The 16,712-nt window shown below is 37.5% G+C and overlaps 1 protein-coding gene across 5 annotated transcripts in view; it reads right to left on the bottom strand.

The window, feature by feature from the left end:
• ECPAS (Ecm29 proteasome adaptor and scaffold) overlaps positions 1 to 16,712 on the bottom strand; it is a 121,113-nt gene that overhangs the window by 87,875 nt on the left and 16,526 nt on the right. Inside the window, exon 1 of one of the 5 annotated variants that reach the window (XM_037796829.1) lies at positions 16,174 to 16,212. The exons of the other annotated variants lie outside the window; for them this stretch is intronic. Coding sequence (XP_037652757.1) covers positions 16,174 to 16,198 — 25 coding nt within the window. The 5' untranslated portion in view covers positions 16,199 to 16,212. Of the gene's footprint in view, positions 1 to 16,173; positions 16,213 to 16,712 lie in introns of those variants that run through there. 5 annotated transcript variants of the gene reach the window in all.

The raw sequence follows: 16,712 nt of genomic DNA, 5'->3' as shown, positions 1-16,712 counted from the left end.
GAGATGGAGATACAACTTAGTAAAAAAAATAATAATTACATTATTTTAAAGGTTTTGTTTATTACTTCCAAAAATAGATAGCAATGTTATAACTTCCAATTATAAATTCTGCTTTAAAGAACAGATATAAGTAATTTTAAATTACCAGATACTGAACGTGTTATTTAAAAACCTCTCCACAAAGAAAAACACCAGGCCCAGATGGAATTATGAAAATTCTTCTTCATAACCTCTTCCAGAGCAGAAAAAAGACATTATTTCTCATGAATACAGAAGCAAATAAGATGAAATTAAAATAATAAAATAAAATAATAGCATATCAAATCCAAAAATACATAAAAAGGATACATTATGCCAAAATAGGATTTGTTGCAGGCATGCAAAATTGATTTAACATTTTAAAAGTCAGTGTAATTAACTAACCACATTAACAGTATAAAAATAATCACGTGATCAACTCAACAGATTCAGAAAGGCAATAATAAAACACAAAGATGTCATTATTATCAATTCAAAATTATACTAACAGATCTCAACACTCTACACAATTTAATTGAGAGGAATTAATAATAAACATCTTTAAAGAAAATATATATTTGGAAATCTAAAATATTTTCTAATAATTGGTTAACAGGGAAATCACAACAGGAATGGAAAGAAAAATGTAACTAAATGATGACACTACTTATCAAAACTTATGGGATACATTCCTCAAAATGATATGAAGAACCCATACCTAAGATCATACTCAATGGTGAAAGACTGAAAGCTTTCCCCTTCAGACCAGGAACAAGACAAGGATGCCCACTGCCACCATTGCTATTCAACACTGTACTGGAAGTGCTAGCCAGATTAGGCAAGAAAAAGAAGTAACAGCATCCATATCAGAAAGTAAGTAGTAAAATTGTCCCTATTGGCAGATGACATAATTCTACACAGAAAAAAAAAAAAAGGAATCTACAAAAAAGCTACCAGAGCTAAAACAAATTCAAACCTTATGGGCTATAGCTAAAACAGGAGTAGAAGGAATGACAGAAAAATTGCCATTTTGAAATCATCATAATTGATTCAGGCAAGAATCATCAGTGGATGATAAAGCTAGGTGAAGAACAAGATATTTACATAGTTTCAAAAACATCTCCCTACAAATTACTTATTAATTACAATTACAAAGAGTAATATAACAACAGGGGAGAAACCTGGCAGACTTCACTTTACCAAGTGATCAAAGTTAATAACGGACAGATATCATTTGTTTTTCCTGGTGGCATGATACACACAAAAAAGGACTCAATTCATTAATGTAGAATTCCTGCCAAAAATGCCTAACTTGACTCTTAATTATGAGGAAACATCAAACAAACCCAAACTAAGGGTCATTTTACAAATCAGTGGCCTGCACTCCTTAAAAATGACAACTTCACAAAAGAACAGGAACTGTTCCCAATTTTTTAAAAAAAAGTTAAAGAAGCAAGGCAACTAAATGTATAATCTGGAAATGGATATCAGACAGACATACCCCTCCAAAAAAAAAAAAAAAGTCAAAGAAAATTATTGGGAGAACTGGTGAAATTTGAATATGGACTATTAATTAGTAGGGTGTGAATGCTAAATTTCCTGATCTTGATCATTGTACTACAGCTATATAAAAAAATGTCCTTGTTCTCAAGAAATATACACTGAAGTACTTTCCGGCAGAGAAGAATAATGTCTTCAACTTTTTTTTCATGAGGTTCAGGATAAAACCCTTATGCATATCCAGCGAGAATGATAGAGCAAATGTGGCAAAGTATTAGCAACTGGAGAAATGGGGTGAAGGGTATATGGGAATTCTTTGTATTATGTTTGCAATCTTTCTATAAGTTGGAAATTGTATCAAAATAATAGGAAAGAGAGAGCCTTCAGCAATAAAGAAAAAAATCAGTAAATAAATATACACAAACACCACTCAGTTCATATAGTTTTAGGAGATTGTACCAAACATTTGAGAAAGAGATAATTCCAAATTCCTACTGAACGACAGAATAGAAGAAAAGGGGATATTATCCTTTCATGAGGCTAGTAAAGTTTTATAACAAAGCTGGGCAAGAACAGTACAAGAAAGCAAATGTAGAGGCCAACCTTGTAAAAGTAAATGCAAAAATCCTAAATAATATATTAACAGTCCTAATCCAATGTTCTTCAAGACTGTTGGGTTTATTCCAGTGATGCACAAATTATTTAACACTAGAAAAACCTGTTAATTTCATAAATTTCAACACACACACACACATAATAGGTAATAAGATTATCTCAACAAATGTAGAAAAAGTATTTGTTAAAATTCAATACCACATTCATGATTTAAAAAAATAAAAAAGAACAAAAGGAGTTACTGCTCAATGGGTAAAGAGTTTCTGTTTTGGGTGATGAAAACTTTTGGTAATGGATGGTGTTAATGGTAGTACAACACTGTAAATGTGATTAATGCCACTGAATTGTACACTTAAAAATTGTTAGAATGGCAAATTTTATGGCTGACATATATATGTGTGTGTTACTACAATAAAAATTATTTTAAATGTTTCTAATTTTAAAAAAATCTTAGTAAATCAGGAAAAGAAGGTTTATAAAGCAATAGAAAGAGTTTAATACAGGAAATTTGTCACATAGATGTGAAGAGGGCTAAAAGAACAACAGGAGAAACCAATAACATGTCCCAGACATAAGAACTGCAGGAGGCAGCTAAAGCCCCTAAGGTGAGGGGACAAAGTAAAGAGGGTGAGGCTATCTATCAACCCAGCAGTCGGCTCAGACCTTGGGAATGGGCACAATCTGGCAGCTGCTGCCAGTTCTGCTGAAAGGGCCAGATGAGGCTGCTGAGGACTTCCAAAAGAAGCTGGAGAATGAAACCAACCGCTGCTCCAGGGATGATACCAACAGGAACGGCAAGCAAATACGAAGAAAGGTGTCCCTTCTCTGCTCCTCAGGACCTAATAGGAAGCCAGCTGATAAAGGAGTCTGGGAACTGTGGTTTGTAGAATCTCAGTCTCACTGAACAGAGTTTATAAAAGTGGGAGTGGAAATAACCAGCACGGAAGGAAACTTCCATAATCTGACAAAGGGTAACTACAGCAAACATCACATATCATACAAAATCAGGAAAAAGAAAAGATGTCCACTACCACCACATCAAATCAAATTGTACTGAAAGTTCTAGACAGTTCAGTAAGAAAAATAAATAAAATTATCATTAATCAAAGATTATGATATTTATATAACAGTATACAAAACCTCAAGAAAATAAGCAAGTTAATCACGGTGTATATAAGATCACAGTACAGAAGTTAACTGAGATACACAATAACAAACTAGAAAACGTAGTTCTAAAAAATGTATTTTACAAATTTCATGCTATATATATTTTACCACAATAAATTCTTTTGTAAAGTTATAATTTACAATAGCATAAAAACTATAAGGTATCTAGACATCTAACTAAATGTGAAAATCCTTCACAGAGAAAATTATCATCTTAATTGTAATTTGTAACAGAAGACCTAAATAAATGGTCTTTTAAATAAATGGAGAAGTATAGCTTTCATGGATTTCTGTATCAGTTAAGATAGGTCAGATTATGCTGTGATAAACAACCCCAAAATTCCCAAGGCTTAAAAATAACCAATGCATTTTCCCGCTTACACTACATATCGAATCACAGGTCAGCAGAAGGACTCTCTACAGTCAGGCTGACAGAGCAGACACCATTTTGAACACTGACTGGTTTGTGCCGTATCCCCAACCCTTCCGCTCTCAACTTTGGTAAAACTAATCATATGATCCCTCAACTTACCCCTAACCAAAAGGAATCCAGGCACTACAATTCTATTTTGTGCCCAGAAGAGGGAAAACCAGCAATATCTGGTAAACAGAAATAATGCCTAAAATAAACACAACATTGCAAAGAACACAATCCCCCACTCCACTAAATAATCTCTGCAGACAACAGGAAAGTTGAAGCGCTAACTGTAAAATTCAAATGGAATATGAAATGGAACAGAATATGGAATAGCAAAAAGCAAAGAATAACACTTGGACAATTTTCAACAAAAGTGAGGTAGGACATGCCCTACCAGATTTCAAGACCTTGTATAATGCTAGGTAATTAAGACTGGGTAGTAAAAGCACATGAACAGACAAGTCAACAGACTACAACCCTGGGCAGACATGGAAACTTGAGATTGACAAAAATGGCATTACACATCAGTTAAATAAAAAAAAAAAAAAAAATTGGAGTAATCCATAAGCACTGGAAAAACTTGTTTATCCATTTGGGAAAAAATAATAAAATTTGATCCTTACTTAGATCACCCCTCCCCCAAAAAAAAATCACATTAACAACATCAGTGTAAAAAGCAAAATTTGTAAGCTTTTAAAATAAAACTGAGAAAAGAAAGATTTAAGACTCAAGCACAAACAATGAAATACTAATAATTTGCCTACATTAACATTAAAAACAGGAGTACTATGGGATGACGGTTGCGAGAATGAGATTAAGTTTAGCTTTCACACAGGACAGGTGTGCCTAGCAGGGTGGGGCAGTTAACGAATTGGTAGAAGGTAAAAAGACACACTGTAATCCACAGTCAGTATCCCTGTTTATCCACCCACTATCTACTATCCTTGCAGGGTGGAGCCTTGGAATAGAGGTTCTCAAAATAGCCTCATAACTTGTTACCAAACTAGCCCAGATTGGCTCTAAAGAGGCCTGGGCATAACCATTATAGTCAGGGGTGGGGATCTGTTCCAACAGTTCCTAGTGTTGCAAATTTGCACAGGAAAGGTATTTCAAATGTTTCCAATTTGGGCGGGCTGCATGTTTCAAATCTGTGCAGGCTAGTTAGGCTTGTCAAATAGAATGTAACCTCTGGAGTATCCAGCCAATGGAGAAACGGGAGGGACTCGCCAGTTAGTTATAGGGAATAAATAGTGCTGTGTCTATTGTTCTGGGCGCCAATCCCCCACATTTTGGTTGTGCGCCTGTTCTTGCAATTTCATGAATAAATTCTTCTCTTCTCCACAATCCGGTGAGCATTTATTCTTTTAGGAATAGCGCCTGTTTCTCACACCAGGGCAGTTGAAGCCAGCTAGAGCTTGCTCTGTGGGTCCATGGCCTTGTTCTGGCTGGGAAAGACTGACTTAGGAAACTACTCTCCAGAGAATAACAATCCTCAGAATTTGCCCTCCAGGCAAAAGCAACTTGAGACAAGGAAAGCTATGTAAGAAACAACGGAGACAGAGGGCCTGCAGCAGAGGCTTATCTACTTTAACTACCACAGTGGGACAAGTGGGACACCCAAGAGAGGGAGAAGGTCCATTTCCTGAGAAGGAGAAGGGGCATTGAAGCTCCTGTAAACAAGGGGACTCCTAAAGCCACTAGCAAGCACAAGCCCAGGAAAGACAAGGGGGACCCTACACATTACATTCATCTTCAGCTGACCTTCCTGATAGGAAGACTGGATCCTGACTGAGCACCAGCCAATGCAAGGCCAATTTGAAGAGACAGTGAAAGGTGTTTTTTGCTTAGGTTTGCTTGGTTTTGTTAGCTCTTGACACCAGAAAATATCCATCATACCACCAGTTGGTTACAAACTCAAGAAATAGCTCAAGGACTAAATCCCACAGTTAATATTTGTAATTATTAAAATGTACAATTTGCAACAAAAGACCACAAGACAAAGAAACAGGAAGTGATGGCCCAACCAAATGAAGAGGGGAAAAAAATCAATAAAACATCAGTGAAGAAGAACAGATGGTGGACATACACACAAGACTTTTTAAAACTGATTTAAATATGCTCAAGGAAATGGAGGAAAATATGGAGAAAAAACTAAAAGGTATCGGAAAACAGTCAATATGCTCAAGAAGATGAAGAAAAACAAAGAGAAAGAACAAAAGGACATCAGGAAAACAATAAATAAACAAGAAGAGAATGTCAATAAAGAGACAGAAATGTTAAAAAAGAACCAAACAGAACTACTGAAATTGAAGACTACAAGAACTGAAACAAAAAATGCCCAGGAGGATTTCAACAACAGATTGCAGCTGGCAGAAGACTCAGTGAACCTGAACACAAGACAGTTGAAATTACTCAGCCTGGAATAAAAAATATATACTTGGGGGCCCCCTGAAGAGCGGGGGTGGGGGGGTATGCAGAGGTGTTGAATTTACTTACCTGGATTGCTGCTGATGTTCTCAAAAACACTGGGGACCAAAGGCTTGATGTGCTGAGCCCTCTGTTGTCTTGGGGCTGGCCCCTATGAAGCTTGTTGCTGCAAGGAGAGGCTAAACCTGCTTATGACTGTGCCTGGGAGTCTCCCCCTGAGTACCTCTTTGTTGCTCAGATGTGGCCCTCTCTCCCTAAGCCACCTTGGCAGGTGATCTCACTGCCCTCCCCTCTACGTGGGACCTGACTCCCAGAGATGTAAGTCTCCCTGGCAATGCAGGATATTACTCCCAGGGACGAATCTGGACCCAGCACCGTGAGATTGAGAACATCTTCTTGACCAAAAGGGGGATGCAAAATGAAACGAAATAAAGCCTCAGTGGCTGAGAGATTTTAAATGGAGTCGACAGGTCACTCTGGTGGACATTCTTACGCACTATATAGCTAACACTTTTTAGGTTTTAATATATTGGAATAGCTAGAAGTAAATACCTGAAACTACCAAACTCCAATCCAGTAGCCTTGACTCTTGAAGACAACTGTATAACAATACAGCTTACAAGGGGTGACAGCGTGATTGTGAAAGCCCTGTGGATCGCACAATCTCTCTCCAGTGTATGGACAGATGAGTAGAAAAATGGGGACAAAAACCTAACTGAAAAATAGGGCGGGATGGTTGGGGGGGGTGATTTGGGTGTTCTTTTTTATTTTTATTTTTATTCTGATTCTTTCTGGTGTAAGGAAAATGTTCAAAAATAGATTGAGGAGAGAAACTAAGATGGCGGCTAGCTGAGACACGGCAAAAAAACACCTCCATGAAAAACACTAGATAAAAACCAGAGGGTGACCCAGAATACTGATTACAGCAATGAGCCAGCTGCACGAGGTCTGCTAGATCCAAAGGGGCCGTATACTAGGTGAAACCAGGAGTCTGCATTCTGAAACGAGTGAGTGAGCTGGCTGCAAGATCCACAGCCATGCAGAAGTCTGGGGAAGCCGGGTTTGGCGTTTGGAGACCGACAGGCTCTTTTTTTAAAAAAAAAAGGAGAGGGGGAGAAACCCAGGAGCAGCTGCAGCAGCGATAGTGGGAACCACGCAGTAAAACACAGCAAGAGAGGGCTGGGCCGGCTTCTCGGTGTCTGGCCTGTAAGACAGCCCACTGCAGATACACTTGGGGGCGGGGGAACGGAGTGGAGAGCCGGAAGAAAAAAGAAACCCCGCAGCTCACAGCTGGCTCCCCGGAGGGCTGGATAAACTCCTGCCTGGGGCTGTGCCCACAGCCCAGAGCCCCGCCAGTTGTCTCAGAGCAGGGAAGGAGGAACTGTGCGAAGAGGGGGGTGTGGAGACGCCCCGTTCGGCTATCTTTGCATCCGGCTGAAAGCGAGCCTGCAAAGTCCGGCGGCCCGGGGCTTCCCTTGAGGGACAGTGCACACTGGTGACATAGCAAGGCATTTCCTCGGCAGAGGTCCTGGAGGATTGCGGCTGGGCAGGGGGAGCCGCTTGGAGAACCCAGGGACACTACGCCAACTCCGGTGGTTTGTGGGACAGTGAGAGAGAGGGTCTGGGGCTGAAATGAAATGAAGGCTTAGACTCTTGCTATGGCCTTGAATCTCCGGGAACCTGGGGGATTTGAATATTAAAGCTGTCCTCCCTCCCCAGCCACCCGTACACACGCCCTGCATTCAGCAGGGACGGCTCCAGCAACACACCCAAACTGAGTTCTCCAACTGAACCCCACAAGAATCATTTCCCCACATACCGCGGGGACAAGGTGGAAAACTGACTTGAGGGGTATAGGTGACTCGCAGACCCCATCTGCTGGTTAGTTAGAGAAAGTGTACACCACCAAACTGTGTTTCTGAAAAATTAGATAGGTTTTTTTTTCTTTTTTTTTTTACAACTTGAAAGAACCCTATCAAGCAAAGCAAATGCCAAGAGGCCAAAAACAACAGAAAATCTTAATGCATATGATAAAACCAGACAATATGGAGAATCTAACTCCAAACACACAAATCAAGATACCAGAAGAAACACTGTACCTCGCGCAATTAATCAAAGAACTACAATTGAGGAACAAAAACATGGCAGAAGATTTAAAGGACATCAAGAAAACCATGGCCCAGGATATAAGCGACATAAAGAAGACCCTAGAAGAGCATAAAGAAGATATTTCAAGAGTAGATAAAAAAAATAGAAGATCTTATGGAAATAAAAGAAACTGTTGGTGAAATTAAAAAGACTCTGGATATTCACAATACAAGATTAGAGGAAGCTGAACAACGTCTGTGTCCTAGAAGTCCACAGAACAGAAAATGAAAGAACAAAAGAAAGAATGGCGAAAAAAATCGAAAAAATCGAAATGGATTTCAGGGATACGATAGATAAAATAAAACGTTCACACTTAAGACTCACTGGTGTCCCAGAAAGGGAAGAGAAGGGTAAAGGTCTAGAAAGAGTATTCAAAGAAATTGTTGGGGAAAACTTCCCCAACCTTCTACACAATATAAATACACAAAGCATAAATGCCCAGAGAACTCCAAATAGAATAAATCCAAAAAAACCCACTCCGAGACATCTTCTGATCAGACTCTCAAATACTGAAGAGAAGGAGCAAGTTCTGAAAGCAGCAAGGGAAAAGCAATTCACCACATACAAAGGAAACAACATAAGACTAAGTTGTGACTACTCAGCGGCCACCATGGAGGCGAGAAGGCAGTGGCATGACATATTTAAAATTCTGAAAGAGAAAATTTTCCAACCAAGAATACTTTATCCAGCAAAACTCTCCTTCAAATTTGAGGGAGAGTTAAATTTTTCACAGACAAACAAATGCTGAGAGACTTTGCCAGTAAAAGACCTGCCCTACTTCAGATTCTAAAGGGAGCCCTACCAACAGATAAACAAAGAAAGGAGAAAGAGATATAGAGAATTTTAACAGACGTATACAGTATCTTACATCCCAAATCACCAGGACACTCATTTTTCTCCAGTGATTATGGATCTTTCTCCAGAAGGGACCATAAGCTGGGACAAAAAACAAGCCTCAGGAAATTTAAAAAAAAAAAAAAAAAATTTGAATATACTCAAAGCACATTCTCCAACCACAATGAAATTCAGATAGAAGTCAATAATTTTTGAACTGTAACTGCACTATTTACTTCCTACATGATATAAAACACACAAACTCTAATGACAAATCAGTGGTTTTGAACTCAAGGTAAAATATGTAATTTTTAGACAACTATATAAGCATGGGGGAATGGAGGAGTACACGTACATAGTTTATGTGTCCTATTGAAATTAAGTTGGTATCAAAGAAAAACAATATTGTTATGGATTTAAGAGTTTAATTTTAAGCCCCACAGTAAACACAAAGAAATTATCAGAGAATATGACCATAGAGATGAAAAGTAGAGTATGGGTTAAGAGAAATGGGGGAAGGGGCAATGGCAGTTAAGAAATGAGTGTAGGGTTGCTATTTGAGGTGAAGGGAAATTTCTAGTAATGGATGGTGGGAAGGTGACAGCACTACAACATTCTAAATGTGATTAATCCCACTAATGGAATGCTAGGGAGGGGGTGAAATGGGAAGATTAGGCTGTATATATGTTTCCACAACTGAGGAAAAAAAAAAAAAAAAGACAGTCTAAATAGTTGAAAACTGAATGCCAAGGATGAACCTGGATGGGATCTGAGGACGGAGGACAGGAGGCTCAAATGGACACAGCTGAGACATAAGGAAAAGGAAATATAGAATGTAAGCTTTGTATCATTGTTGAATCTCTCGTACTTCTTAGCTGCGCTTAATGGGATTGCATAAAATAATGTTCTTGTTCATGGGAACTGTATATGTAAATTATAGTGTATGTTTAAGGATGTGTGCAGCTAGCTCTTGTATGTTCAGAAGACAGAGCAATAGATGATGGATGATAGATAGGGAGAGAGGGAGGGAGGGAGGGAAGGAGGGAAAGAAATAGCGGTCTGACAACATGTTAAAGTTAGTGGATCAGGGTATCGGGGGGGTCAGGGAATGCTGGAGTTCTGTGTATGGGGTTTGTATTGTTTTTGCAACTGTTCCTGTAACTTTTAATTTATTTCAAAATAAAATGTAAAAAAAAAAAAAAAAAGAAAAGAAATAGAAGATCTCAAAAACCAATAAATGGTAAAGAGAGCGAATCAGCTATCAAAAACCTCTCAACAAAGACCACCACAGGAACAGACAGTCTCACAGGACAATTTTACCAAACATTCCAAGAAGAATTAACACCAATCCTACTCCACCTCTTCCAAAAAACTGAAGAGAAGGGGAAATTCATTCTATGAGGCCAACATCACCCTCATACCAAAGTCAGATAAAGATATTCATACCAAAGTCAGATAAAGATACCACAAGAAAAGAAAATTACAAATAACTCTTATGAATATAGATGTAAAACCCTCAGCAAAATATTAGCAAACCAAATCCAAAAGCACATGAAGAGAAGTATATACCAGGATCAAGTGGGACTTATACCAGGTATGCAAGGGTGGTTCAACATAAGAAAATCAATTAATGTGATGCATCATATTATCAGAATAAAGAAACACACACACACACACACACACACACACACACACACACACACAAACATGACCATCTCAATTGATGCAGAAAAGGCATCTGACAGAATCCAGCACCCTTCTTGATTCAAAAAAAAAAAAAAACTTGGAAAACTAGTAATAGAAGGAAATGTCCACAACATGATAAACAGCCTATCTGAAAAACCCACAGCTAACATCATACTTAATGGTCAAACATTGAGAGCTTTCCCTCTAAAATCTGGAACAAGACAAAGGATGCCACTGTCATCACTGTTACTCAACATTATACTGGGAGTTCATGCCAAAGCAATTAGGCAAGGAAAATAAATAAAAGGCATCTAAACTGGAAAGAAGAAGTAAAACTTTCCCTATTTGCAGATGATATGATCCTATATAGAGAAAATGCTAAAAAATCCTCAGCAAATCTGCTAGTGCTAATACACAAATTCAGCAAAGTGGCAGGGTACGAGACCAACACTAAATCCTCAGTGTTTCTGTATATCAGTAATGAACAATCAGAAGGAGAATTCAAGAAAAAAATCCCATTTACAATAGCAACTAAAAGAATCAAATATATAGGAATAAATCTAGCCAGGGATGTAAAGAAGTTGTACACAGAAAAATTTAACGCTGCTAAAAGAAATCAAAGAAGACCTAAATAAATGGAAGAACATTTTGTGTTCATGGATTGGTACACTAAATATTGTAAAGATGTCAGTTCTACCCAAAGTGATTTACAATTCCATGCAATCCCAATGAAAATTCCAACAATCTTCTTTGCAGAAATGGAAAAGACAATCATCAAAATTAAATGAAAAGGGAAGGGTCCCAAATAGCCAAAGCATTCTTTAAACAGACGAACAAGGTTAGAGGATTCACACCTCCTTAATCTTAAAAAAAAAAAAATGTATTACAAAGCCATAGTAATCAAAACAGCATGGGACTAGCAGAAAGATAGAAAAACAGACCAATGAAAGAGAATTGAGCACTCAGAAAACAACCCTCACATTTACAGCCAACTGATTTTGACAAGGAGGCAAAAACCAATCAATTGGGAAAGAATAGTCTCTTCAACCAATGGTGCTGGGAAAACTGGATCTCCACTTGCAAAAGAAAGGGGACCCCTACCTCACATAATATACCAAAATCAACACAAAATGGAGCAAAGACCTAAACATAAGAGCCAGAAATATAAAAGTCCTAGAAGAAAGTAAGGAAGCATCTCCAGGATCTTGTGTTAGGCAATAGTTTCTTAGACTTTACACTCAAAGTGCACATAACAAATGAAAAAATAAATGGAACCTCATCAAAATTAAAATTTGAGGGCCTCAAAGGATTTTTTCATGAATGTAAAATGAGAGTCTACGCAATGGGAGGAAATATTTGGAAACCACATGTGCAATAAGAGTTTAATATCTAGACTATAAAAAGAAATCTTCAAAACTCAACAAAAAGACAACCCAATTTAAAAATGGGCAAAAGACTTGCACTGATGTTTCTCCAAAGAAGATATACAAATGACCAAAAAGCACATGAAAATATGCTTACTATCATTAGCCATTAGGGAAACACAAATCAGAACCACAATGAAATACCACATCACACCCACTAGAATGGTTACTATTAAGAAAAAAAAAAAAAAAAAAGAAAATAACAAGTGTTGCAGAGGATTTGGAGAAATAGGAGCAATCATTCTTTGCTGGTGGGAACGTAAAATAGTACAGCTGCTACAGAAGACAGTTTGACAGTTGCTCAGAAAGTTAGAAGTACAGAATTACTATAGAACTTGGCAATCCCACTTCTACCTGTATACCCAAAATAATTGAAAGCAGGGACTCAAATAGATATCTGCACACTAATGTTCACAGTGCCTTTATTCACAACTGCCAAAAGATGGAAACAACCCAAGTGTCCATCAACCAACGAATGGAGAAACAAAATGGGATATACAGACGCAATAGGTTATTCAACCTTAAAAGAGAATGAAGATTTAACACATGACAACATAGATGAACTTTGAAGACATCATATTGAGTGAAATAAGCCAGACACAAAAGGACAAATATTGTAGTATCTCCCTCATATGAAATAACTAGAAGAAGCAATCTCCGAGTCAGAATCTAGTACATAGGTTACCAGGGCTGGAGTGATGTAGGAAATAGGGAGTCAAGGCTTAAAATGTACAACTGCAAAGTTTGGAACAATGGAAAAGTTTTGGTAATGGATGGTGGTGAATGTGGCGCAAAATTGTGAAAATAATTAACAGTACTGAATTATACATGTGATTGTGGTCAAAGGAGGAAATTTTAGTTTATACATATGTCAGAAAAAAAAATTTTTTAAATCCATAGAACTGCACAAATAGTGAACCCTAAGTTAAACCACAGACTACGGTTAATAGTACAATTATAAATACGTGCTTTCACCAATTGTAACATGTACCACACCAAGGCAAAGTATTGATAATAGGACAGTATATAGGAAACCTCCATTTTATGCATGATTGTTCTATAAACCCACAATTTCTCCAATAATTTTTAAAAAAATTAAAAGCATACAATAAAGCACCTAGAGAGTAAACATATGAGACTCAAAAGCTAGGGTGTTTTTAACTGAAAAGAAATCAAATATGGACTACTTAAAGAACCACTGCAAATCAAGAAAAAGCAAACAAATCCAATTTTTTAAAGAGACAAAGAATATAAACTGGCAAACAAGAGGCAATCCAAATTACACGTAAAAAGATGCTTAATCACACTAATCAGAAATATGCAAAATTGGTACAACAATGAGATACTATTTTGCATCCTTCATATTAAAAAAAAAGTTTTCAAATCTAAAAGTACCAAATATTGGTAAAGACTGGAAACAAACCAAGAGGAACTCAGGTTCACTGCTGATGGGAGTACACACTGATGCAATCTCTGGTGAGCAATTCTGTTATCTCTCCTCAAGTTGAAGAGGCACATACCCTTCAAGCTAACAATTTTACTCCAGGGCAACATATACTTAGAGAGCAGAGCTATTCAAAGCAGCCCATCTATAAACAGTTTGCCACCAGTCAAAAGGAAGTAAGAAACACTTCTTCCTTCATTGAGAAAGTCTTGCTAGGATAAAAAATGTTAAATAAACTAAGTGATAGGTGATTTACATTCTGAGGCAAGTTTCTTATCTGCAAGATATAATCCCCTAGTCCTCAGACCACAATGTGTAGCACTATCCTGGAGAATAACTCTCCCAGAGAAAGACAAGGACATATGTATGAAGATGTTCATAGTCACAGGGTGAGTAAAAGGGGGAAAAAAAAAAAGGAAGCAATCTAAATGTTAGCCAACAGGAGAATGGATAAAGAAATCATGGCAGGTTCATCAAACAGTGAAAATAAACAAACGACGGTTACAAATCACTTGGAACCAGGTGACTACCTATGAAAAAATAAGATCAAAGGAGGCAAGTTGCAGAAGAATACATACAAATGGTTCTACTTACGTAAAGTTTTTAATGCAATATATATTTGTATATAATATACATCATAGTAATGACAACCCCTGGCAAGGAGAAAGAGAAGGACTACAGGGGAGAGGAAGGGAGGGGAAGGATGAAGGAGGAGACGGTAAAGGGTAACACAGAAGGCGTGAATTGTATTTTTTTACTTCAAAGACATGAAGCTAATTCAGAAAAACAAAAGATTTGACAAGGATGGGTGGGGCATTCAAAAATGTTCTTAAGATTACTCTCCATACTCTCCTTTAGACTTGAAGTATTTAATCATTATTTTTAAAAAGATAGAAATAAAATAATTGTTTTATGATGTACTTATATAAAAAAGAAAATACACATCACTGCTTTTTCTTTATACGTTCATGTACTTTTCAACTTTCTTCAAAGAAAATAATTTGTATTAGAAAAAAATGATACACAGATCAGCGTTTTAAATGAATTCACATTTCAAGGCTAAGGCAAGGACATTTAAATCACAGAATTTTGAAAAGGAACCTTAAAGAATATGGAAGAAAAATAAGGATACTTGCTCTCAAAGGAAAAGTATAAAGAACAGTGAAAATTTTAAATCCCAATGCAGAAAACAATTTCCAATTTAGCTTATGTCAATCATTGCACTCGTGTGAGGGGGGGAGCTATCAAAAGTATAAATATATTAATTTACTTTCTATTAAATATTTTTGAATATTATTCACTTATCTTTAGTTACTTTATCTAAAGAGAAAGAATGGCCTACCACCCTCCACCCATCACCCCAGCCCCCAAAATAAAAATAGACCAGCAAAAGTTTAAGGACTTCACATCAGTGAAATCTCTGAAAATACATAATTATCCCTAAAAAGGAAAACAGTCTACATATCACTCATTCTTCAGACCTCTCCAAAAAATACAGCTTTGACTCTTGGGATAAGAAGGAAAGGCTATTTTCTCCAAAACTGGAAAAGGCGATGTACCTGCAATTACTGGTTTTTCACTCATATTACCAGTTGTGGAAGAAAACAAGAGGAGAAAGAAAACAAAGGAGAGACAGAGAGACAATGCAATAAATCTGTCCTTAGATGTATCACTTTTTCATGACAACTGGAGTATCAAAATATTCCTTAGAAAGCATGCAAGAAAGCACACAGTGTCAAAAGGAATAAGGAAAGAATATTGAAGGTAGTGATTATTCCAATGCGGTGGAATGTCAAGACTCTGGGTTTGTTTGATTCTATGTCATTACACATTTACTTCATGAGCATGAATTACCTGTGTGAATTTTTGAAAACGAATGTTTTTTCTGAATACGAAAGTACATTTTAAAATATAAATCAGGTTAGAAGCTTTCAGTGGAAGCTAAGGTTGAAAGGGAAAGCTGAAAAAGCCTAGACTACTACATAAACTAATTAATAATCTAAAGCTATAGGATATTTTCAGAAAGATACGTCAAGTTGTAATGGTGAATATAATTTTTCATTAGGAAATATTCTCCCTAATGGTATTTACTTTCTTCTGAGTCACATGTACATAAATACATTATAATCATACAGCAGTTTAGTTTCATGTAGTATTTTGAGCCTCACAAAAGTGCTGTGAGGTAAGCAGGTACTATCTGCATTTATAAATGAAAAACTGAGGCTCAGGACCTGATTGACTTCCCAAAGGTCACCAAGCTAAGGAGACAAAATATCTGAAATTGAACCTAGAGAGGTATTTACCCTCCACTAGACCACAGTACCTCCCTCCAAAGTACCATTTATCGAAATAGGTATTTGTTCTAGTTTGCTAATGCTGCCGCAATGCAAAATTCCAGAAATGGATTGGCTTTTATAAAGGGGGTTTATTTGGTTACAAAGTTAACAGTCTTAAGGCCATAAAGCGTCCAAAGTAACGCATCAATAGAGTACCTTCACAAAGGATGGCCAACGACATCTGGAAAACCTCTGTTAGCTGGGAAGGCATGTCGCTGGTATCTGCTCCAAAGTTCTGGCTTCAAAATGGCTTTCTCCCAGGACGTTCCTCTCTAGGACAAAGCGCCTCTTCAAAATGTCACTCTCAGTTGCTCCTGGCACATTTGTCCTCTCTTAGATTCTCCGGAGCAAGAGTCTGCTTTCAATGGCCGTCTTCAACTGTCTCTCATCTGCAACTCCTCTCTCAACTCATTTGTGTTCTTCAAAGTGTCCCTCCTGGCTGTAGCAAGCTGGCTCCTTCTGTCTGAGTTTATATAGTCCTCCAGTAAACTAATCAAGGCCCATTCTGAATGGGCAGGGCCACACCTCCATGGAAATTATCCAATGAAAGAGCTCACCCACAGTTGAGTGATCACATCTCCACGGAAACATCCAATCAAAAGTCTCCAACCTAGAATAAAAATACATATGGGGGGAGGGGAGGTGAAGAGCTGAGGGAGAATGCAGAGGTGCTCGACTTCCTCACCTGGATTGTT

Source organism: Choloepus didactylus, chromosome 10 (assembly GCF_015220235.1).
Source record: "Choloepus didactylus isolate mChoDid1 chromosome 10, mChoDid1.pri, whole genome shotgun sequence".
NCBI classification, from domain to species: domain Eukaryota; kingdom Metazoa; phylum Chordata; class Mammalia; order Pilosa; family Megalonychidae; genus Choloepus; species Choloepus didactylus.
This window is presented reverse-complemented; position numbering and strand designations above follow the sequence as displayed.